Below are 25,032 nucleotides of genomic sequence, written 5' to 3'. Positions count from 1 at the left end.
AAGGCCTTAAAGAGGTTTCACATGAAATGAACTAAATTTGGCCCAGATTTACAAAAGTCTAGATTAAGTTTATGCTCCACCCTTCCCAATAGACTATATCATTCATTATCTATGGAGATTTGTTTAAGTTCTGAATGTCTGGTGTTCACATAAAAAAAATCCCATGATTTATTCTTTTAAATCCAAAGCTTTTAGATCCAAAGGTTACGCCTTGATTATAAGCTTTAAGGAAATGAAAGCTGTTTTAAATTCGTAAGTCTTACATTTCAACAGTAAAACCAACTCAATGTTTTCATCTGCTCTTAATCAAGGCAGAAAGCCACAATCAGGCCCGGCGCGGTGGCTCAAGCCTGTGATCCCAGCACTTTGGGAGGCCGAGACGGCTGGATCACGAGGTCAGGAGTTCGAGACCATCCTGGCTAACATGGTGAAACCCCGTCTCTACTAAAAATACAAAAAACTAGCCGGGCGAGGTGGTGGGCGCCTGTAGTCCCAGCTACTCGGGAGGCTGAGGCAGGAGAATGGCGTAAACCCGGGAGGCGGAGCTTGTAGTGAGCTGAGATCCGGCCACTGCACTCCAGCCTGGGCGACAGAGCGAGACTCCATCCCAATAATAAAAAAAAAAAAAAAAAAAAAAAAAAAAAGCTACAATCAGTTTTGAGAATATATACAGCATACAAATGAATTTAGTTATTTTTCCTGGCTATGAGAAATTATCCAGCTATTTACCTTTAGCGTAACCAGATTCATGTCAAGAAGGGGCTGTAAGTAAAGGGTTCCAAACAAACTACAGTGCCTTTATATTTCCTTCCCTAAACAATTCTAAATGGATGAAATTTGGTTAAAAGCAGAGAAAAGACAGGATACCTTTTGTAACAAGAGCAACTTAAGAGGTAATCTGTAAAAAGGAGAAGTCTACCACTATGTTTATCCTATATGGTGATTAAGTGTTAGGGTTTTGTTTTGGTTTTCATCACAAAAACCACTTCCTTTTTACCTGGCAGCTGCCTCCAAGAAAGACTAAAGACTTCTGCAGCAGTACAGGTTACCCTCACCTCTACCCCAACAATATGAAGGCCAGGACTCACTCCCTTGATTATTTCTTGGAGAAGACTGATTGTAATACATAAACAAAGAGAACTTGTATGATTTAAGCAGGCCATAAACACTGACCTCAATTGATAGTTCACAATCTAGTACACACATTGCTTCCAGGTTACGTTAATGCCAATCATGATTAAATTTCATTAATTGGTAATAGAGCACAAGGCAAGGCAGCATACGTAAGTTTGAAATAAAAAAAAAAATCTACTGGAAATCTAAGGCAGATGTGGTTGTCTCAAAACCCGCCAAATTCCAAACCGATATTCTCAAGACTACAATCTTCTAAAACACCCCTTAGAAGCTAGTGAACCACTGACAGCTGAAGACAGAGGACAATCACTTTCTGTGAATTATGTATACTTCAGAAATGTTTGCACATTCAAAAAATGTTGGGAAGGGGCTATTCCATGTTATAAGCTTGACTAAAATAAACCTTTATGCAAAACACAATTTGCAGGCTGCATAAACTGAGAACCCAGGAGGTTAGCAGAGAAGTTAAAACACTAATACACACAGTTGGTTGTTATAAAACATTAGTGCACTGCCATCCACCTTAAGTTGTCAGATGCTAACTTGTAGTGCAAGGCCTTCTTAAAATCAAGGATACAAAAACAAATCCAATCAGTACTATTATGAAGCAGAACCCTTTACTACATTGGCTTATTCAGAACTCATCAATATCAATCATCTTGAGAACAGTACATTGAAGATACATCTTCTTTGCAATGTTCCACTCCAGTACCTTCAACTGTTCAAGTACTTCAAGCCCTGATGTCTCAAATTGTTCTTTTTGGCCAGGGTGTAGCCACAGGGGGAAAGGAGAGACTGATTCACAAACATAAATAACCTTTTAAGAAAGTGATATAAATAGGTTTTGTGGCAACCAAAGAACACTTTTTAAATAGCTGTTTGTCAGGTGAGACAGAACAAAGCATTCAGGATGATTTTCCCCTCAGAGAAGAACTGATCAACACAGGACATCTTGTGGTCTTCAGATAGATGAAAGGGAGAAGGCAAAAAAGGATGATGAAATGTATCTCACAGCAAGCCAAAGACAAGCCAGGCCTTCAGAGATACAAGATTAAGTCTAAAAACAAAAACGGTTAAGATGTGACAATGTCTGGACTCAGAAAACAATAACCCCGAATGAAGGCCTCAGTAGCAAGTTTTTCTCTGACCTTCTCCTGCCCTCCTGTCTCAGTCTCCTTCTTCCCCAAAGCTAGCCATAGAAACTAGAATCCCTCTTCCCCAAGGTGGGTCATAGAAACCAGAACCCCTTTTTCCTGAAAGCCAGCCACAAAACCTAAAAATATTACTCTAACTTTTCTAAAACCTAAAAATATTACTCCACCTTTCTGTGTAAAAACTGGCCATAAAAAAATTTATCTGATCTACCTGGTTTGACTGTCATAAGACCCCCTATTCCAGAGAGGATCCTGTCCCACACCCAGAAGGAAGGAATGTGTGCTCAGAGAGGCCAAGAACACGAATAAGCCTTGTTGAGTTTCCTTTACTCAAGTCCATTAGCAGATCATACCCTTTTTGTCCAATTATATTTCTACATGGCTGTCCATACTTCGTTGAACCTAAGCATAAAAATGGACAATTTCCCCTGTATTTTTGGGTCTTCATTCTGAAGGTTCCCGTGTACACATTAAAATTTGTATGCCCTTTCTCCTCTTTACCTGCCTTTTGTGAGCTTTCGGTGAACCTTTAGAGGGTGAAGGAGTTTTCCCTTGGCCCCTATAACTATTGAAAGTATAGGACAATGAGAAGTCTAAAGTTCTATAAGAGGGTTATAGATGCTTTAAAAAACATGCACACACACAAAAGAAACATTTTCCAGAGAAAAGGCGTAGATATGGTAGTATGCGCTTCAATGACTCTAGATTAAATAACATCTCAAGTGGCTCTGCAACTACTCCCCACTAGTTCATGCTAAAAATTCACATTCTTTGACAACCAAAATGCCAGAGAAAAAACATGTTGAAACAATCAAACGTCCGGTACTCTTTGCTGACATGAAAACGCAAAAAGAAAAAATCCCACTTGTTTTGGCAATTTTAAATGCTAATTTTTATTTACTGCTAACTGTGCAAAAGACACCAATTCAATACAGTGCAGTAAAACACTTACATACATCCAGTATTAAACAATAGTGTATGGGATAAATCTAAAGCAGAGAACCATGTGCCTTCAAAACTGATATCACAGAATGCAACTGGCTTCAGACAATTCTCAAGAAACCTGAAGAGCTCTTTAATTTAATATTAAGTGAGTTACCCAGAAGCAAAGGCTCTTGGTTTTACTTTCTAGAAAAAAGTGGAAGTTATTCCAATTCTGCATGGTTTAATATGATGTGTGATTTCTGAACCAAGGAAATACTTTATATTCATTTTATCAATTGGTACCATCAGCTAATATAAAGCTGACAAATGGCTGACAGGAAAACAGCTGAATACAATGAAGTATGCTCAATATGGGGCTAGTTGTACATCCATCTCAATTTCCTTAGTCACAGCCCAAAATAATATCCCTTTATTTTAAAGTACTATTTTAAATCAAAAGATAAAATAATTTTAAAGACAAATACAATAGTAAATACTAATCACCTAAATCATTTAACCACTAACATAAAAAACTTTCTAAAAACAAAAACAGCAAGAAAATGGCAGTGCAAGAATACTTCATACTGCTGGATCTTACATACCCTGAGGTACATAGTGAGAAGCTGGGGGAGATGGAGCAAGATAGCCAATTGGCCCAGGATTTATAGCACCATGAATTTGAGAAGAACCACCACATGCTGTACCAACTGGATGCCAGGGGGGAACACAGGAATAATCTGGCACAACTGGGAGGCAGGAGTCAAAACCTGGCAAAGGTGGCTGCCCATAGGGATCTGACATTACTGGATAATAGACTGCTCCATGAGGGACAGATGAAGGATCAGCATTCGTTAAAGTATCTGAAAGAAAGAATGCATACAGTCTACTTTACATACAAAAAGTCACCAAAACAGAACCCCATGCAACATAAGTGGATGTTCTTATGTGTGAAAATAAAATTTATTAACTATAAGAAAGATCACAGCAATTGCAGCAGGAGTACTTTAAATACAAATAATGACTAAATACGAAAATTTCCAAATTAAAAAACTGTGAAATACATGTGTCAAATCTATTCAACTTACAGACAGCTATCTTTCTGGGATGATTTAGGTATCAACAAGCTAAATACATAAATATTCTCTAGAGTCCTTCTAGTTAAATTCTTATAAGAGGTGGTCACAATTGAGTTATCCAATAGTTTTACAAGAGACATCATCCGAATAACCATTTAGCAATGAAAAACTCAGGTGTCTGGACAGTCTGGTCTATACCTGAAAGTATAATTCTGAAGAGCACCCTAAAAGTGTCATCTCCTGAATGTCGTTAAGATCAAATTTTAATTTCATAGCACTTTTGCCACAAGTCAGTTCCAGTGGAAATAAATGCTGTTTTGATCTTGCTATAATGAGCATACACATTAGACAAAAAAAAAAAATTCATTACTTGGGCTTAGATTAACTCTGTGAAATTAAGACTGCCACTGCCTCATAGTTAACTACAATTAAAAATAGCTCTATAGAAGGTATATTGCACAAAATTAAAAAAAAAAAAAAAGACTGACAATGTAATATGCTTTAAACAGGGAAAGGAAGAGAGAAAGTAGTATTCCTAATATGCACCAGGTAATAGCATACTTATACATAAGGTCCCAATTAGTTCTTGTAACAAGCCTGGCAAGTCAGATACGAACTCCTGAACTCAGGTGACCACCTGCCGCAGCTTCCCAAAGTGCTGGGATTACAGGCATGAACCACCACACCCGGCTCAGTGAAGTGAATACCTAGCCTTTCAGATAATTGTAGATATTCTTTGATGCTACACCCAAACTACATAAGTGGTAGTTCCTCAAAGGTCAAAATCCTCCTTCACTGAGTTATGCAGATCTTCCAAATGTTGACACATTTCCTCATACAATTTAAGAAACTACATTCAGCTCTACTTATTACAGGAGTTTCAGTTGGTGGTAAGGTGTCAAGCTCATGGTGGAAAATATATGTTTTCCTAAACTCTAATTTTTATTTGAAAGCTAAAATTGTATCTTTGAAAACAAATATTACTAGTTATTTATCCTAAAGTGACAGGCTCACTTTGTTCATTTAAGAAAATGCCGACCAGATCAACTAAGTGTGAATAATGATAATTTATCCTTCTTTCAAGTCAGCAAGTACAACTCATAACTTAATAGCACAAGTCTTTTTCCTTAAGTTAATCATTATACTTCATTTAGTATGCAGAAGTGTTTTATAAGTAGTTCCATTTTTGTCACAAAGAAAAATACAACTATTCAAGGATAAAAATTTAGTAAAAATGTCTTTGATTAAACAAAAAAAAATAAGATTGGCATTTTTGTACCATGGGTGTATGGCAGTGAGATAAACACTGATTACTAGCAGAGTCTGGGGCCACTACCAATTTGTGCTTAGGTGCCAGCAGTTTTACCCATCACTGGTTTCTATACCCTCAATGAAAATACAAGCCAGTGAAAGGGGCAAATAAAATCTTAGTATTATTATGAACACTTCTGACCTCATGACTCCCTTGAAAGAGTCTTAGAGACCACAAGAGGTCCACATATCATGCTTTGAGAATCACTGGTGTAGTATATGGACCTGATGAAACATATGAAAGTTATTACTGAATTACACACAACAAAATCCAACTGTCTTTCTTGCTGGAATCTCATTACATACTCACCATTTGCTGATGCTTCCGCCTGTGTGCCATCTTCTCTCCTCACCTCACTGTAGAATTGAGGAACGGTTGGATCTACCAGAGGTGGCTCAGTATAGACTGGATAATTCTCTACATGAAGCTGCTGCTGCATCTGTGGCACATAGACCATGGAGTGCCAGTAGTTGTGGTAATAGCACTTGAGCAAGAAAGGGCAACAAAAAAACAAGAAACTTTACTTTTCTCTATTCTTAACGTAATACAGTTCCCCACAGACAAAAAAAAAAAAAAAAAAAAAAAAAAAAAGTAAGAATTGGGCCATGATTTTCAGGTGAGGTAGCAATGACTTTTTTGACCTAAAAACTTGACACTTAGTCTGTTCTCTATAAGAACTTCAGGATCTTTTGCAGAATTTGTATCTCATATTTAAACCTAAAAATTCTTTCAGGGAATCGTCTAAAAGACCTGTATACAAAGGTGTCTTTTATAGTATTTTTAAAAGCAAAAAACATCGCACATAGTATTTAACAACAGGGAACTGGATAAATTATATACCCGTAATGAAATATTATACAGGCAATGAAAATCATGCTGTAAATGATTTAAAGAAAAAATGCTTGTATTGTTAAAAGATTAAAAAATTATATAGCATAATCCATAGTTTGTAAAATACAAAAGTTGTAAGAAAATATATGAAAGTATACAGTGATCATAGAGGTGATTTTAGTTTTCTTTATACCATAGTTTCAAAATGTACTACAATGGACACCACGATTTCTAATAAGAAAAATATTGAAATATCTATTCAGCATCTCCTGGTATTCCATGATGTAAAAGGCAGGAAAATATTTTTAAATGCCTCAGTGAAATAGATTACAAAGTTTCCACATGCGACTATAATAAACTAACATAACAGAAGGGGCAAGCAGTTTATCAATTCTTGAAACTGAATTTAGGAAAAATAGTCTCAAAGAACAAAAACCTACTCCATTACTCTTAATTTATAGATGTGTACTATTTGGGAAGACAGTTTTCTTGGCACTGACATGTCTAAAGCTTTAGGGAAATCAGTGTCAGGGAATATGAACTAATCTGAGCATTCATCCAGGACAGCATAGAGTTTATCATCATCTGACAGATCTTAAGATGCATTATTCCTTTCAGTAAATGTGCCATGTTGTTACATTTTAAGTCAAGTGTATTTCAGAGGGAAAGTGATCCCTGAAAGACTAAAATAAAAGAGCTCTCACCTCAAATCAGAGACACCTTTCATTGATAAAGACATTTGTCAGTACCCGCCTGCCTCTACAACTCAGGGGAGTGGTGAAAAACCAGTGTTGAGCAAGCATCTTTGAACACATGAGTGCTTTAAAAATGCAGCTCTTTATTTTTATTTTTATATTTAATTTATTATACGTTCTGGGATACATGTGCAGAACATGCAGGTTTGTTACATGGGTATACATGTGCCATGGTGGTTTGCTATACCCATCAATCCACTATCTACATTAGGTATTTGTCCTAATGCTCTCCCTCCCCTTGTCCCCAACCCCCCAACAGGCCCCGATGTGTGATGTTCACCTCCCTGTGCCCATATGTTCTCACTGTTCAACTCTCACTTATGAGTGAGAACACGCGGTGTTTGGTTTTCTGTTTCTGTGTTAGTTTGTGGAGAACGGTTGCCAGCTTCATCCATGTCCCTGCAAAGGACACGAACTCAGTCTTTTTTTATGGCTGCATAGTATTCCATGGTGTATGTGTGCCACATTTTCTTTATGCAGTCTATCACTGATGGGCATGTGAGTTGGTTCAAGTCTTTGGTATTGTGAATAGTGCTGCAATAAACATACGTGTGCATGTGTCTTTATAGAATGATTTATAATCCTTTGGGTATATACCCAGTAATGGGATGGCTGGATCAGACTGTATTTCTCATTCTAGATCCCTGAGGAATCGCCACACTGTCTTCCACAATGGTTGAACTAATTTACAATCCAGCCAACAGTGTAAAAGCGTTCCTATTTCTCCACATCCTCTCCAGTATCTGTTGTTTCCTGACTTTTTAATGATTGCCATTCTAACTGGCGTGAGATGGTATCTCATTATGGTTTTGATTTGCATTTTTCTCTAATGACCAGTGACGATGAGTTTTTCATGTTTGTTGGCCACATAAATGTCTTCTTTTGAAAAGTGTCTGTTCATATTCTTTGCCCACTTTTTGATTATTTCTTGTAAATTTGTTTAAGTTCCTTGTAGATTCTGGATATTCGCCCTTTGTCAGATGGATTGCAAAAACTTTCTCCCATTCTGTAGGTTGTCTGTTCACACTGATAGTTTCTTTTGCTGTGCAGAAGCTCTTTAGTTTAATTAGATCCCACTTGTCAATTTTAGTTTTGCTTTTGTTGCCATTGCTTTTGGTGTTCTAGTCATGAAGTTTTTGCCCATGCCTACGTCCTGAATGGTATTGCCTAGGTCTTCTTCTAGGGTTTTTATGGTTTTAGGTCTTATGTCTAAGTCTTTAATCCATCTTGAGTTAATTCTTGTATAAGGTGTAAGGAATGAGTCCAGTTTCAGTTTTCTGCATATGGTTAGCCAGTTTTCCCAATACCATTTATTAAATAGGGAATCCTTTCCCCATTGCTTGTTTTTGTCAGGTTTGCCAAAGATCAGATGGTTGTAGATCTGTGGCATTATTTCTGAGGCCTCTCTTCTGTTCTGTTGGTCTATATACCTGTTTTGGTACCAGTACCATGCTGTTTTGGTTACTGTGGCCTTGTAAAATAGTTTGAAGTCAGATAGCATGATACCTCCAGCTTTGTTCTTTTTTGCTTAGGATTGTCTTGGCTATACGGACTCGTTTTTGGTTTCGTATGAAATTTGAAGTTTTTTCTAATTGAAGAAAGTCAACGGTAGTTTAATGGGAATAGCATTGAATCTATAAATTACTTTTGGCAGTATGGTCATTTTCATGATACTGATTTTTCCTATCCATAAGCATGCAATGTTTTTCCCTTTGTTTGTGTCCTCTCTTATTTCGTTGAACAGTGATTTGTAGTTCTTCTTGAAGAGGTCCTTCACATCCCTTGTTAGTTGGATTCCTAGGTATTTTATTCTCTTTGTAGCAATTGTGAATGGGAATTCACTCATGATTTGGCTATTATTGATGTATAGAAATGCTTGTGATATTTGCACACTGATTTTGTGTTGCACACAAGTTCAGACTTTGCTGAAGTTGCTTATCAGCTTAAGGAGTTTTTGGGATGAGACAATGGGGTTTTTAAAATATACAATCATGTCATCTGCAAACAAAGACAATGTGACTTCCTGTCTTCCTATTCATATACCCTTTCTTTCTTTCTCTTGCCTGACTGCCCTGGCCAGAACTTCCAATACTATGTTGAATAGGAATGGTGAGAGAGGACATCCTTGTCTTGTGCTGGTTTTTCAAAGGGAATGCTTCCAGCTTTTGCCCATTTAGTATGATATTGGCTGTGGGTTTGTCATAAATAGTTCTTATTATTTTGAGATACGCTCCATTAATACCTAATTTATAGTGAGTTTTTAGCATGAAGGGGTGTTGGATTCTATGGAAGGCCTTTTCTGCATCTATTGAGATAATCAAGTGGTTTTTGTCATTGGTTCTGTTTATGTGATGGATTACATTTATTGATTTGCTTATGTTGAACCACCCTTGCATCCACTTGATTGTGGTGGATAAGCTTTTTAATGTGCTGCTGGATTCGGTTTCCCAGTATTTTATTGAGGATTTTCACATTAATGTTCATCAGGGATACTGGCCTGAAATTTTCTTTTTTTGTTGTGTCTCTGCCAGGTTTTGGTATCAGGATGATGTTGGCTTCATAAAATGAGTTAGGAAGGAGTCCCTCTCTTCTATTGATTGGAATCGTTTCAGAAAGAATGGTACCAGCTCCTCTCTGTACCTCTGGTAGAATTCGGCTGTGAATCCATCTGGTCCTGGACTTCTTTTGGTTGGTAGGCTATTAATTACTGCCTCAATTTCAGAACTTGTTTTTGGTCTACTCAGGGATTCGACTTCTTCCTGCTTTAGTCTTGGGAGCGTGTGTGTGTCCAGGAATTTATCCATTTCTTCTAGATTTTCTAGTTTATTTGCATAGAGGTGTTTATAGTATTCTCTGACGGTAGTTCATGTTCTGTGGTATCATTTTTTATTATGTCTATTTGATCTTCTCTCTTTTCTTCCTTACTCACCTGGCTAATAGTGTATCTATTTTGTTAATCTTTAAAAACAAAAAAAAAACCAGCTCCTAGATTCAGATTTTTTGAAGGGTTTTTCGTGTCTTTCTCTCTTTCTTTCAGTTCTGCTCTGATCTTAGTTATTTCTTGTCTTTTGCTAGCTTTTGAATTTGTTTGCTTTTGCTTCTCTAGTTCTTTTAATTGTGATGTTAGGGTGTTGATATTAGATATTTCCTGGTTTCTCATGTGGGTATTTAGTCCTATAAATTTCTCTCTAAACACTGCTTTAGCTGTGTCTCAGAGATTCTGGTACATTGTGTCTTTTTTCTCATTGGTTTCAAAGAACAAAACACAGTGCCTTAAGTATCTTTGAATCTGTCTAATTTTCACATAAAATGGAAAGATAGTCATAAAAGTATTTTAGGATAATTCATTTATTTTGAGATAGACCACCACAGTGAAAAGTTAGTATGTAATGTTAAATATGATGGCTAATCTAATATATGCTGAGGTTGTGCTGCTTATAGCCCAGTACTCCTCTCTTCAGTTTAATGACTATTTTGTTAAGAGAAACTAAAGCACCGGGAGGCTAAAGCAGACAAATGAACTACATCATCTTCAGAGATCTCTCAGACAGAAATAAAATTTTTAGTCCCCTTAGTGCTTTTGGTTTTTGAAGTTCATGGGTCTGATTATCAAAACAGTTTATACTTTTAAAATAGGGCTTATCAAAGAAATTTTAACATGGCACTTACCTGCAATCCTAGATTGAAATAGTACTGCAAAACTTTTGTATCTAAAAATAAAAATCAAAAAAATTAGTGACTTGACTGACATAAGCAATTAGAATTATCTTTTAAAAGCTTTTCTGGCTGGGCGTGGTTGCTCATGCCTGTAATCCCAGCACTTTGGGAGGCCTAGGTGGGCAGATTACTTGAGGTCAGGAGTTCAAGACCATCCTGGCCAACATGGTGAAACCCCGTCTCTACTAAAACTATAAAAATTAGCCGGACGTGGTGGCAGGTGCCTGTAATTCCAGCTACTCAGGAGGCTGAGGCATAAGAATCACTTGAATCTGGGAGGTGGAGGTTGCATTGAGCTGAGATCATGCCACTGCACTCCAGTCTGGGTGACAGAGTGAGACTCCATCTCAAAAAAGAAAAAAAAAGAGCTTTTCTGTTTGAGCATTATTAAGATATCAATGTAATCTTGCCACATTAATACCATTCTCAATTTTACCTTATAGTAAATGACTACTTACCTACCAATATAGGTAAAATTATTTTCTCATCTAAGGTTTAGTTACCAAATAAAATTTTTATTTCTAATCTTAATTTTAGGCAGATGTTAAAAGAATGTCACTTGGGTAACATTTAGGAAGAATCCAATAAAGGCATTTTCCTGTTTGTTTCAAAATGGAATTTTTACTTTAATAAACTTCTAGAACATACGCAATTATTTTGGTCCTCAGTTACTAGCACTTATATACAATACAGACTAATACTCTACTGACAGAGATTAGTGATGCCTGCTGAGACAATTAGAACAATATGAAACAATTCATCCTGTTTTTATTTGCCATGACTGACATACCACCACCAGCACTCCAAAGAGAAGGGCAACGAGCAAGTTAATTTTTCTTGACATTATGAAACTGAACTATTTCATAAATGAACAAAAACTGCTTTTAGCATTCCAATTGCACCTCTAAATGTATTTTTATTGCTTGACCTGAGATCCACACATTTTTATTTACAAAGTAATATAATCTGAGTTCCACTAACAGATGAACTTTTAGAAAACCCCTCTTTAAGTTGGAGACTCCCTACACATACAAATACATTTATTGCCATTTTTAAAAAAATCAGCTTGTTGGGCAAGGACTTCATGTCTAAAACACCAAAAGCAACGGCAACAAAAGCCAAAATTGACAAATGGGATCGAATTAAACTAAAGAGCTTCTGCACAGCAAAAGAAACTACCATCAGAGTGAACAGGCAACCTACAGAATGGGAGAAAATTTTTGCAATCTACTCATCTGACAAAGGGCTAATATCCAGAATCTACAAAGACCTCAAACAAATTTACAAGAAACAAACAAACAACCCCATGAAAAAGTGGGCAAAGGATATGAACAGACACTTCTCAAAAGAAGACATTCATACAGCCAACAGACACATGAAAAAATGCTCATCATCACTCGCCATCAGAGAAATGCAAATCAAAACCACAATGAGATACCATCTCACACCAGTTAGAATGGCAATCATTAAAAAATCAGGAAACAACAGGTGCTGGAGAGGATGTGGAGAAATAGGAACGCTTTTACACTATTGGTGGGACTGTAAACTAGTTCAACCATTGTGGAAAACACTGTGGCGATTCCTCAAGGATCTAGAACTAGAAATACCATTTGACCCAGCCATCCCATTACTGGGGATATACTCAAAGGATTATAAGTCATGCTGCTATAAAGACACATGCACACGTATGTTTATTGTGGCACTATTCACAATAGCAAAGACTTGGAATCAACCCAAATGTCCATCTGTGACAGACTGGATGAAGAAAATGTGGCACATACACACCATGGAATACTATGCAGCCATAAAAAATGATGAGTTCATGTCCTTTGTAGGGACATGGATGCAGCTGGAAACCATCATCCTCAGCAAACTATTGCAAGAACAGAAAACCAAACACTGCATGTTCTCACTCATAGGTGGGAATTGAACAATGAGATCACTTGGACACAGGAAGGGGAACATCACACACTGGGTCCTATTGTGGGGAGAGGGGAGGAGGAGGGATAGCATCAGGAGATATACCTAATGTAAATGACGAGTTAATGGGTGCAGCACACCAACATGGCACATGTATACATATGTAACAAACCTGCACGTTGTGCACATGTACCCTAGAACTGAAATTAAAAAAAAAAAAAAAAAAAAGGCAACCTATGGGAGAAAGACTATAGGTGTTTTTTTTGTTTGTTTGTTCTTTTCTGAGATGGAGTGTTACTCTGTCGCCAGGCTGGAGTACAACAGTGTGATCTCGGGTCACTGAAACCTCTGCCTCCTGGGTTCAAGCGATTCTCCTGCCTCAGCCTCCCAAATAGCTGGGACTACAGGCACGCACCACCATGCTCAGCTAACTTTTGTATTTTCAGTAGAGACGGGTTTCACCATGTTAGCCAGGATGGTCTTGATCTCTTGACCTTGTGATCCACCCACCTTGGTCTCCCAAAGTGCTGGGATTACAGGCGTGAGCCACTGCACCCGGCTGTTTTAATTTAATACTTTTGTGCATTTTCAAACTTTTCTACAATGAGCTTTAAAAAGTATAAGCAAAAATGAAAAAGTGAAACCACAAAAAAAAAAAAAAAAAACAGCTTGTATTTTGACTATTATATAGGAGCACAGCAAAAAGCCCAGTGCTCAAGCTACAGAATATTTTTAAAAAATAGCAGGACATAAATTCATGAGTGGCATGGGATTCTACTCCTTGATACATATATGTATCAAATAACTTGTATACACAAATGCACATAGCAATATTAATAGCCAAAAAAGTGAAAGCAACCCAAATGTTCCTCAACAGATAAAATATGATACAGACATACTTTGGAGATATCATGGGTTTGGTTCCAGAAAATAATAAAGCCAATATTGCAAGGAAGTGAGTCACACCAATTTTTTGGTTTCCCAGTGCATATAAAAGTTATGCTTATGGCCGGGTGTGGTGGCTCAGGCCTGTAATCCCAGCACTTTGGGAGGCCGAGGTGGGTGGATCATGAGGTCGGAAGATCGAGACCATTATGGCGAACATGGTGAAACCTCATCTCTACTGAAAATACAAAAATTAGCCAGGTGTGGTAGCACATGCCTGTAATCCCAGCTACTCGGGAGGCTGAGGCAGGAGAATCGCTTGAACCTGGGAGGTGGAGGTTTCCGAGAGCGGAGATCACGCCACTGCACTCCAGCCTGGCAACAAAGCAAGACTCCATTGCAAAAAAAAAAAAAAAAAAAAAAAAAAGAGTTATGCTTATACACTATACTGTAGACTTTTAAGAGTGTAATAGTGTTAGGTCTAAGAAAACAATGTACATACCTTAATTTTAAAATTCGTTATTGCTGGCTGGGTACAGTGGCTCACGCCTGTAATCCCAGCACCCTGGCAGGCCAAGGCAGGCAAACCACTTGAGGTCAGGAGCTCGAGACCAGCCTGGCCAACATGGAGAAACTCCATTTCTACTAAAAATACAAAAAATTAGCTGGGCATGGTGGTAGGCGCCTGTAACACCAGCTACTTGGGAGGCTGAGGCAGGAGAATCGCTTGAGCTCAGGAGGCAGAGGTTGTCGTGAGCCAAGATTGCACCACTGCACTCCAGCCTGGGTGACAGAGACTCCATCTCAAAAATAAATAAATAAATATATAATACAATACTGCTAAAAAAAAATGCTGACAGAAATGAAGGGAGAAAAGGGAGAACATGCTGTTGGAAAAATGCCAATAGATTTGCTTGACACACGGTTCTCACAAATCTTCAATTTGTAAAAAAATAAAAAGCACAGTATCTGTAAACCACAATAAAGCAAAGTGCAACAAAATGGAGTACGCCAATACATCCATACAATGGATTTTTTTTGGCCATAAAAAAGAATAAAGTACTGATACATGCGACAACATGAACCTTGAAAATAGTATGCTTAGAGAAAAAAGTTAGTTGCAAAAGCCCACATATTGTATGATTCTATTTACATGAAATGTCCAGAATAGGCAAATCCATGGCCAAACTAGAGGAGTGATTGTTAAGGCCAGGAAGAATGGGGAGCACCTACTAATGAATACATGATATACTCTCAGGGTTAATAGAACTTAGATGGGAGACTGAATGGGGAAAGAATTTGAGTTGAATCACCATGCCAGCAAAGCCTTAGGAGAAGAAAACCTGCTACATAGAGTTCACACAGGAGTAGAAAGAGATAAGGTTGGAATAGAGACTAGATTGTGGAAAGTCATAAATGCCATACTTAGTCTGTTGAACTTTAATCTACAGAAACCAAAGAATCACTGAAGAGTTCTGAGCTAGGAACACACACAAAGTGGAATAGTACCAGAGCAGTGAGACCAATGGAGAAGCTACTCTAACTGTTCAGGGACAAGGTTATAAAGGCATGACCTAGGAAAGAGGCGGTGGGTATTTTTTAAAGACACTCTGTGAAACACTGATTTTTAATAAATCAGCCAAGGTTAACATGCAAAAATCAATTTTATTTTTATGTACAGGACAAAATTGGAAAATAAAAGTTTTAAAATTCTATTTACTACAGCTCCAAAAACCCAAATACATAGGAACACATTTAACAGAAGATGTAGAAGTCTGCTACATCAAAAAAAAAAAAAAAAGTTGAGAAACCAAACGCAACCTAAATAAATTAGCAGGTATACTATGATACCATGTTCATGAATTCAAAGAGACCATACTGTTAAGCACTGGCATTCTCCCCAAATTGAGCTATAGATTATAAACACAATTCCTCATTTCCAGAAGGTTTTTTTTTTTTTTTTTGGTAAAATTTGATAGTGTAAGAGACATGCAAATGACCCTACCTTACTTCAAACCTTACTAAAAAGACAGTACAGTACTGATGTAAGGATTAAAAAATTGATCAACGCAACAGAAGAGGGCACGAAAATAGACCTGCACTTAAAACAGTCATTTGATTTTTGACTAAAACACCACAGTGATCCAACGAGCAAAGGAAAATCTTTTGCACAAATGGTACTGCTGGAATACTGGAGATCCATAAAGAAAAAAAAAATCATCTCCACTATCCACAAAAATGAATTTGAAATGGATAGTGGACTTAAACATAAAACTAAATGCATTAAGCTTTTAAAGGAAAACACAGGAAACAACCATAATGACTTTGGAGAAAGGCAAATAAGGCAAACGGTTTTTGTTGTTTCTTTGTTTTTTTAATTTAAGTCAGCGTTTCACTCTGTCGCCCAGGCTGGAGTGCAGTTGCATGATCTCGGCTCAGTACAACCTCCACCTCCTGGGTTCAAGTGATTCTCCTGCCTCAACCTCCCAAGTAGCTAGTATTACAGGCACGCACCACCTCTCCCAGCTAATTTTTGTATTTTTAGTAGAGACAGGGTTTCACCATGTTGGCCAGGCTGGACTCGAACTCCTGACGTCAAGTGATCCACCTGCCTCGGCCTCCGAAAGTGTTAGGATTACAGGTGTGAGCCACCACACCCGGCCAGTTTCTTAGATTACAGAAAGCAATATATACCAAACAATGATCAATTAGATTTCATCAGAATTAAAATCCTCTACCCATCAAAAGGCACCACGAAGAAAATAGATAAGCCACAGAATAGGAGCAGATACTCAAAAAATATATCTGACAAAAGACTACCGTAGAGAATATGTAGAGAACGTCCACAACTCCATAACAAGCACCCAATAAAAAAGAGAGTAGTCAAAATATGTGCACACTTTACAAAAAATATGCAAATGGCCAATAAGCACATGAAAAAAGTACTCAAACAACTGGACATCCACATGCAAAAATATGAATCTACACATACTTTACATACAAAAAAGTCACTAAAAATGGATTGCAGACCTAAAAGTAAAATGCAAAACATAAAAATCCTAGACGATAACACAGGAGAAAATCTAGATGACCCTGAGTCTGGCAATTACTTTTTAGATATAATACCACAGGAATGATCCATAAAAGAAATAATTTATATGTTGGAGCTCTTTAAAAGTAAACACACCTGCTTTGTGAAAGACACTTAAAAGCCACAGGCTTGGAAAAAATATTTGCAAAAGATATACCTGATATAATGGACTGTTACCCAAAATACACAAAGAACTCTTACAACTCAGTAAGTAAACAACTTGAATTAAAAATGGGCCAAACACCTTAACAGATGTTTCACCAAAGATATATAGATGGCAAATAAGCACATGAAAAGATGTTCCACGTCGGATTTCATAAGGGAAATGCAAATTAAAACAATGAGATATCATTACACACCTATCAGAACGGCCAAAATCCAGAACACTGACAATACCAAATACTGGTATGAATGTGGAACTACAGGAACACTCAATTCATTGCTGGTGGGAATGCAAAATGATATAGTCACTCTGGAAGACAGTTTGACAATTTCTTACAAAATAATACATATTCTAATTCAACAGAGCAATTGTAATCCTTGGTGTTTACCCAAAGGAGTTAAAATTATATTTCCACAGGGTGCGGTGGCTGACGCCTGTAGTCCCAGCACTTTGGGAGGCCCAGGTGGGTGGATCATGAGGTCAGGAGTTCAAGACCAGCCTGGCCAACAAGGTGAAACCCCATCTCTACTAAAAATACAAAAATTAGCCAGGTGTGGTGGTGGGTGCCTGTAATCCCAGCTGCTCAGGAGGCTGAGGCAGGAGAATCGCTTGAGTCCGGGAGGCGAAGGTTGCAGTGAGCCAAGACCGCACCATTGCATTCCAGCTTGGGTGACAGAGCAAGACTCCATCTCTCTATATATATTTCCACAAAAAAGCTTGCATGCGAATGTTTAGGGCAACTGTAACCAAAAGTGGAAGCAACCAAGATGTTATTCAGTAGATGAATGGATCTATAAACTGTGGTACATTCGGATAATGATCTGGTGAGAGCCACTCTGAAAAGGCTATATATTGCATGACTGCAACTATATGCCATTCTGGAAAAGTCAAAACTACGGAGACAGTAAAAAATCAGTGATTGCCAGGAGTTGGGGGATGAATACTAACAGGCAGAGCACAGATTTCTGGGGTAGAGATGCTCCATTATAGCATCCATGTGATGCTATAATTAAGGATACATGTCATCATTCATTTGTCCAAACTCATGAAAGCGCAAGAGCAAGAATGAACACTAATATAAACTATTGCCCCTGGATGATAATGATGTGCCAAGGTAGGTTCATCATTGTATCAAATATACTACTCTGGTATGGTGGGGAACACTGATAATATGGGAGGCTACGGACATGTGGGGGCTGGTGGAAAAGACCAAATCCCTATGCCTCCCTCTCAATTTGGCAAGGAACAGAAAACTGCTCTATAAAATAGACTTTTTTTTTAAACATGATCAGTCACCAGAACGGATAAAGTTAAAGAGAGTGGCGACAATAAATGGTGAGCAAGACAAACTAATGGAATTCTCATATACTGCTGGTGGAAGTGTAACATGGTACAACTTTGGAAAAATGTTTGGCAGTTACTTATAAAAGTAAACACATATCTCTCTATGACCCAGCAACTCCACTGCTAGGTATCTATGCAAGGGAAATAAAAACGTATGTTTACAAAGACTTTTACAAGAATGTTCATAGTAGCTTTTTTCATAACAGCCCCAAACTGGAAATAGTCCAGCTATCTATCACCAACAGGAGAATGGACAAACTGTGGAACAGTCATACAATGAAATGCTACTTGGCAATGAAAACAAATGGACTACTGACACATGTAACAACAGACAAATCTCAAAATTATGCCAAGTTTAAGAAGCTTTCTATAAAGATTATATACTATATGATTACATTTCTATAAAATTCTGAAACAGGTAAAACTAATCTATGGTAGAAAAAAGTCCAAACAGTGGTTACCTCTAGGAGGAGCATAGAAAAAACTGGGAAGGAGCATGAGGGAAATTTGTGGGACAATGTTAATACTTTATACCTTGATAGGGATTTGGGTTACACAAGTGCATGCATGCATATGTTAACACTACGCTAATGTGCATTTAAGTTTTGTACATTACATGTAAACTGTACATCAAAAGGAAAAAACTACTTAATGATATGTATCCTGAAGTTTTTATGGGAAAGTGTACAAATGTCTACAATTTACTTCTAAATGTATCAAAAAGAAGATGGATTAATAGAGATGAATGGAGGGAAAGATGGATAGATATGTGATAAGGTATAAACGTTAATGATAGAATCTAAGTGATAGATATGACTTCATTTTAAAATGCAACTTGGATGAATATTTGAATATCGCCATAGTAAAATATTGGAAAAATACAAAATCAGCATTATGTGGTGACTAAGTACATCTCAGGCATATGTAGGTAAGGGAAGGAAGAGTAGTAAAGAAATCAGGGTTTAGATATTGGGCAAATTAGGTGGAAATGATACCACTATTAACAAAATAAAAAACCAAGGAGAAAAGCCAACGTTTTGTGTGGCCTGGGGGAAAGATAAATATGAGGAATTTCATTATTGAAATGAAAACTAAAAAGCTAAGTGAAAATGTCTAGCAAGTATCTGGAGACAAGTAACTAAAACTTCTGATGCCAAGGCTAGCTAGATTTAGGAATAAACTACATAGAAGTAACAGTGAAGTTTAAAGGTAGGGAAAAAAACAGAAGGGAGTTAAAGAAAATCTTGGTGATTAGTGGTTGGGAAAAAAAAAGCAAAAATAGAGAAGCAGCTAGGAAAACCAAGAAAATGTTATAGCAAGAAAGTATAAGCTACAAACAATTCTCAACTATAATTCTCGAGAAATATGCCAAACTGAGGAGTAATAAAGAACCTCCAATGAAAAACTACTCCTTAGATGTTTAAGAAAACACAGCTGAAATTCAAGGCAGATAAGACTCCTAATCCCCACTCCCCCAAATCTTTAAAATTCAGTTGAAATTCTAAATATAAAAGACTGCAATAATTCATGCACTTGTGGAAAGAATTTAAGAAATAAAGAAAAATTTGATACCAAGTCCTGTTTTGCAAGAAAAACAGTTAAGAAAAGCAAAGACATTCATTTGAGAATCTTCTTCAGGGTAGGCATGTAGCTACAAACAAAACAAAACAAAACAAAACAAAACAGCAGCACACGTCAACTCAACCATCCACTTGTTGATTATGTAGAAGATATTCTCAGTGTTCTGCTTTTAATTGCTCCTTTCCTTAGTCACTTCCAGCATTGTGTTCTCAAGTCAATTTTCATTTGGTTCCCCATTCCCCAATAGGTCAACCAAAGACAGATATGCTCTAACAATATTTTTTAAGTCTCAGACCCCTCACCTAAGTCTCAAAATCTACTTACCTTGAGGCAAATCACTGCCACTTGGATCACAGGAATAAGGTGGAGGTGGTAGTGGTGGTGGTGGTTGTAAGTTTGAAGCCTCTCCCACATCAAGAGGAGGAGGAGGAGGAGGAGGAGGAGGAGGAGGTGGTGGTGGTGGTGGTGGTGGCGGTGGTGGTGGTGGTGGTGGTGGTGGTGGTAGAGAGGCACCAGCATGAGGAATAGGAGCAGAATGGCATGGATAGGATGGTGAGGCAATCACTAACAAAGAAACAAAACATAAAGTAGCAATACACAACTATAACACCTTATGAACAGCAGGCTCATTTACTTTTCTTGTCTCCAGTATGGTCAAAGAACTCTTAATTCTTATGGTTTGGCTTTAAAAAAAAACTTGGACAATCAATTGCCTACATTCTCTTAGACATACCAATGGAGAACTTGTTCATAACAAGTCATTTTGATTTAAGAAAAGTATTGGAAATTAAAAGGGAAAAAACTGGAAGAGGCAGAGCTTTGACTATCAGACTTTGAACATTTAGCTAACAGGTACATAAATAAAACATAATTAAAGCAAAATTTTTACTTAGTTTAATACCCAATGCAAATTTAAGAATGTTTTCAGCAATCTGTCACTCTCAGTCAAATCACAAAATGCAGAAGCTAGTAAGAGATGGACTAAGTGCAGACTACAGATTTTAGCAATCCTTGAAGGTTTCTACTGGTAGCATCTCAGGAATATAGGGAACTTTAAATCATGAACGTTCCATTTCTAAGAAGGTACAGAACCTAAAAACAGGATAGATACAATACGTTATCCCTTTAGCTTTCTATACCTGTTACTACAGCTTAGAAATAATCAATATTTAAAAGTTTGTTTTCGACATAAGAAATTCAGATGTAATTGTATTTAAATATTAATCCTCTGTGATGATAAAGGAAACAACGTGGTTACAACCTAGTAAAAACACATACCTGCATATATATATAACATGTAAATTTGTTAATTTTTTTTTACAAAAGATGAATACAAACCCTTCAAGTTTAACTGAATCATTTTAGCCAGCTGAAATCCAAGTACAAAATTTCATCATTTTGTTATCTGCATTATCATTTTAACACTAAGAAACATAGAAAGTTTAGTCTTATCATTCTATAAATGTTTAAAGTCAGAGTTTCAGCACACTGAGTTTAGCATAGGAACAATTCACACAACCTGAATTTGTTATTCTGATATTTTAGCAAGACATAATCCACATTGTTTCCATTTAGTGACCAGTACTAACAATATATTCATCTATATCTTTCGTACATTTACAGGCTAACAGTAATAGATCTGTGTCTTCAGGTGATCTAAAATTTGATAAACAACTGTTTAGGAGTGATGCAATTACCTCTTGATTGTGGTGGTGGTTACACAACTCTATGCATTTGTCAAAGCTCACAGAACTGGGCACCAAAAAAGTGAATTATACTGTATCTAAATTAAACAGTAAATTTTTAAAGCTTGCTCAACTAGCTGTTTTGGAGTTTTGTCATATATTTAGAAATCTCTACTTTTACAGTTTTGGGAGAGGAATTTAATTTTCAGAATATCCCCAAATGTTCTAGACATACTTTTTTTTTTAAATAAAATGGCTCCCCCAACAAAGCTCTGCTCTTATTCCTTTTAAACTAGCACTGAAAACGTATCACACCATTAAAAAAAAAAAAAAAAAAAAAAAGCAAATGGAGAAAGGCAATTAGCTGAAGACAGTAGCATGTGATTATGATCACTAGATAAAAACCAACTACTAGACATAGAAGTGGCTAAATACATTCTCATGTGCCTGAAAGAATCAAGAGTAGACACAATTTGGAGGTTACTTTGTCTGAATTCACCTTCCTTATAAATGCACAGTATTACAATAAACCCTCTAAGTAAAAGCTTTTACAATTTCAAGTTTCTAAAGAGATGCATGAGCATCTCATCCTCAGACTTAAGAAGAGCTCCACAGGCTTAACAGATACACTTCAACGGATGGCTCAAGAATTACAGAAACGTCTTCTAAAATATTAGTAGAAATCAATGTAATGCATTCAGAATGCTGATTTCCCCGTCCATGTAGCTGTAGTCTGCTCCAGGACACTTCAGAAGAGAACATAACTATAATAAGATACTGCTGCTTCTCTAGAAATCACAGAGCAGGGCGAAGGCCAAGGTGTGCTGAGATGCTCCAGTGCAAAATTTAAGGGGCTACCAAAACTAATACAAAGAAAACTATTATGAATACAACATCAAAATTTTCAATAAAGACAGGATCTAACCCTGTACTTACATGACCCCAAGAGTATATACCTTACTCAACTCATCTTAAACCTGATCCATAGATCCTGTCTTTATTTAAAATTGATACTTTGTTCTCAAATTTTTTTATAATCATCTTTATTTTTAAAAATGATGCATTAAAGTGTTATTTATCTTGATTACTGTATTTTTTTTTTTTTTGGCATTCCATTAAATTTTGCACTCAGGGACAGTCACTGATCCCAGCCCTGGCAAAAGACTTGGGAACATTTACTGAAATCCAGAGTTTGAAGTTGACAGAATTTAATGCCTAAAAGGAGACTCATACTTAAAGGAAATCATCACATCTTGTTACCTTGCAGATTAGCAGTCACTTAAGGATGGAAGGGGCCTGCCAGAGAGACATATGAAGAACAAAGTGGGAAAAGTCAGTTGTTTCATCAATTGGATTGACAAGAATGACAAAGAGCAACTAAAAAGCAGCCAGATCTAGTAAAGATCTATAGTTGAGGTTCATTAAGTGACTGAGAATAAAAAGTAAATAAATGAAGGCAGTATGCATTTTTAGAAAAATCTGGCATTTAAATGGTAATCTTTCAATGATTCCACATAAATAAAACATTACAATGCTTGCTTCATCTGTCACTTGAATTTAAGCTCAGACAGCTGCTAGAAGCAGACAGCAAACATTTTCCCTTACAACTAGCATAAAGTAGTAAAAGTAGGGTCTACATTAACATTTCCAGTGAAAAATTTTTATCATCATTAACATTTATTGTATGTTTTTGTTCCAGGCACTGTGCTAAGCACTTTTTTTTTTTTTTGAGACAAAGTCTCACTCTTGCCCAAGCTGGAGCGCAATGATGTGATCTCAGCTCACTGCAACCTCCAACTCCCGAGTTCAAGTGATTCTCCTGCCTCAGCCTCCAGAGTAGCTGGGATTACAGGCATGTGCTACCATGCCTGGCTAATGTTTGTATTTTTAGTAGAGATGGGGTTTCCCCATGTTGGCCAGGCTGGTCTCAAACTTCTAACCGTAGGTGACCCACCCACTTCGGCCTCCCAAAGTGCTGGGATTCCAGGCATGAGCCACCACGCCCTGCCCACTTTTTTTTTGAGACGGAGTCTCCCTCTGTCGCCCAGGCTGGAGTGCAGTGGTGCGATCTCCACTCACTGCAAGCTCCGCCCCCTGGGTTCACGCCATTCTCCTGCCTCAGCCTCCCATGTAGCTGGTGCTACAGGTGCCCACCACTGCGCCCGGCTAATTTTTTGTATTTTTAGTAGAGACAGGGTTTCACAGTGTTAGCCAGGATGGTCTCGATCTCCTGACCTTGTGATCCGCCTGTCTCGGCCTCCCAAAGTGCTGGGATTACAGGCGTGAGCCACCGCACCCGGCCCACTTTATCTTTATATAAATAAAACAGATATAGCAAACAAATCAAATATGTTGCTTAATGAGTTATTTTAATGTGGATACTACCCATGTCTAGAAATACTTTTCCCTCCTACCATAACCAACCGTTGTTTTGACTTTAATAGTAATCACTTCCTTGGGGTCTTTTCAGAGTTTTGTCACTCAAATGCGCATCCTTGAACAGTTTTTTAGTTTTGTCCATTTAAAAAATTGGATATTTCTTGACTGTATTAATCTATTGGTCCTTCCTCCATCCATTTCCTGACAAGTTCTGCTTTAAAGAACCCGGGCCCTTTGATCTGACAAGCTTCGCATAGTCTGGATTTTGCAGATTACATACTCATGCTGCAATCCAACATGTTATTCTGTATTTCCTGTCAATAGGCAGCTAGATCCAGGAGACTGAATCAGATTCAGGACTGATTCTTCTGAGACATCGATAGCTAATGTTTGACTGACTTTGCAATCTTAGTAGCTACTGATGTTTAATGTTCATCCATTTAATAGGGACTGCAAAATTATTGTCACTTTTTAATTGATTAGTTAGAATACTATTACAAAAAGATACTTACCCTCATCTATTTGTTTATTCAGTGGTATAGTTCATATAAGGAAGGCAGAATAAATGCTTGATTATTTCATGTTCCAGTTTTCAAGAAAATTTATTGATTTCCTATCATCCTCTTAAAGTAAGCAATTTTAAAAATATCACTAAGAACTTTTATATTCAACATACTTGGTATATTCCAATCTATTGCAATGATCATTGAGGCTCAAATTGTTCCATCTTTGGCCAGTGGGAATCTCTCTTTGTGATGGTTTCTGAGTCCTTTTGACATGATGCCTATACTCTGATATGTTCCTTGCTATCTGGTATGACAGGATGTTCCAGGATTATCTTGAACATTTCCTGCCCAGACCTGGAGTCAGCCATTTCTCCACAGAGCCCAGTTTATTTTAAAAGTAATAAATGTTATTTTAAGACCACAAACTAGGTGCTAGGAATACTTATTGTTTTCAGGCCTTTCAGTGGACAGAGTGAGGAAACATTTACATATATTAAAAGATAAAATACCTCAAATTCATACTGATACTTCTAATTCAAATTCAAGACTATAAAAGCTTTTAATTAGCCTCTATA

General features: G+C 37.2%; 1 protein-coding gene across 5 annotated transcripts in view; it reads right to left on the bottom strand.

Annotated features, from left to right (window-relative positions):
* Window positions 1-3,156: 3,156 nt before the first annotated feature.
* ALG13 (ALG13 UDP-N-acetylglucosaminyltransferase subunit) overlaps window positions 3,157-25,032 on the bottom strand; it is an 88,896-nt gene continuing 67,020 nt past the window's right edge. For all 5 annotated transcript variants that reach the window (XM_010371351.2, XM_010371353.2, XM_030933858.1 and 2 more), the window contains 4 exons: window positions 20,212-20,451; window positions 10,856-10,896; window positions 5,910-6,084; window positions 3,157-4,072 (listed from right to left, as the gene is read on the bottom strand). In XM_010371351.2, coding sequence (XP_010369653.2) covers window positions 3,807-4,072; window positions 5,910-6,084; window positions 10,856-10,896; window positions 20,212-20,451 — 722 coding nt within the window. In that variant the 3' untranslated portion in view covers window positions 3,157-3,806. The remainder of the gene's footprint in view (window positions 4,073-5,909; window positions 6,085-10,855; window positions 10,897-20,211; window positions 20,452-25,032) is intronic.

The sequence above is a fragment of the Rhinopithecus roxellana genome, chromosome 7 (assembly GCF_007565055.1).
Source record: "Rhinopithecus roxellana isolate Shanxi Qingling chromosome 7, ASM756505v1, whole genome shotgun sequence".
NCBI lineage: Eukaryota > Metazoa > Chordata > Mammalia > Primates > Cercopithecidae > Rhinopithecus > Rhinopithecus roxellana.
The sequence above is the reverse complement of the archived record's forward strand: the minus strand, read 5'-3'. Positions and strand labels throughout refer to the sequence as shown.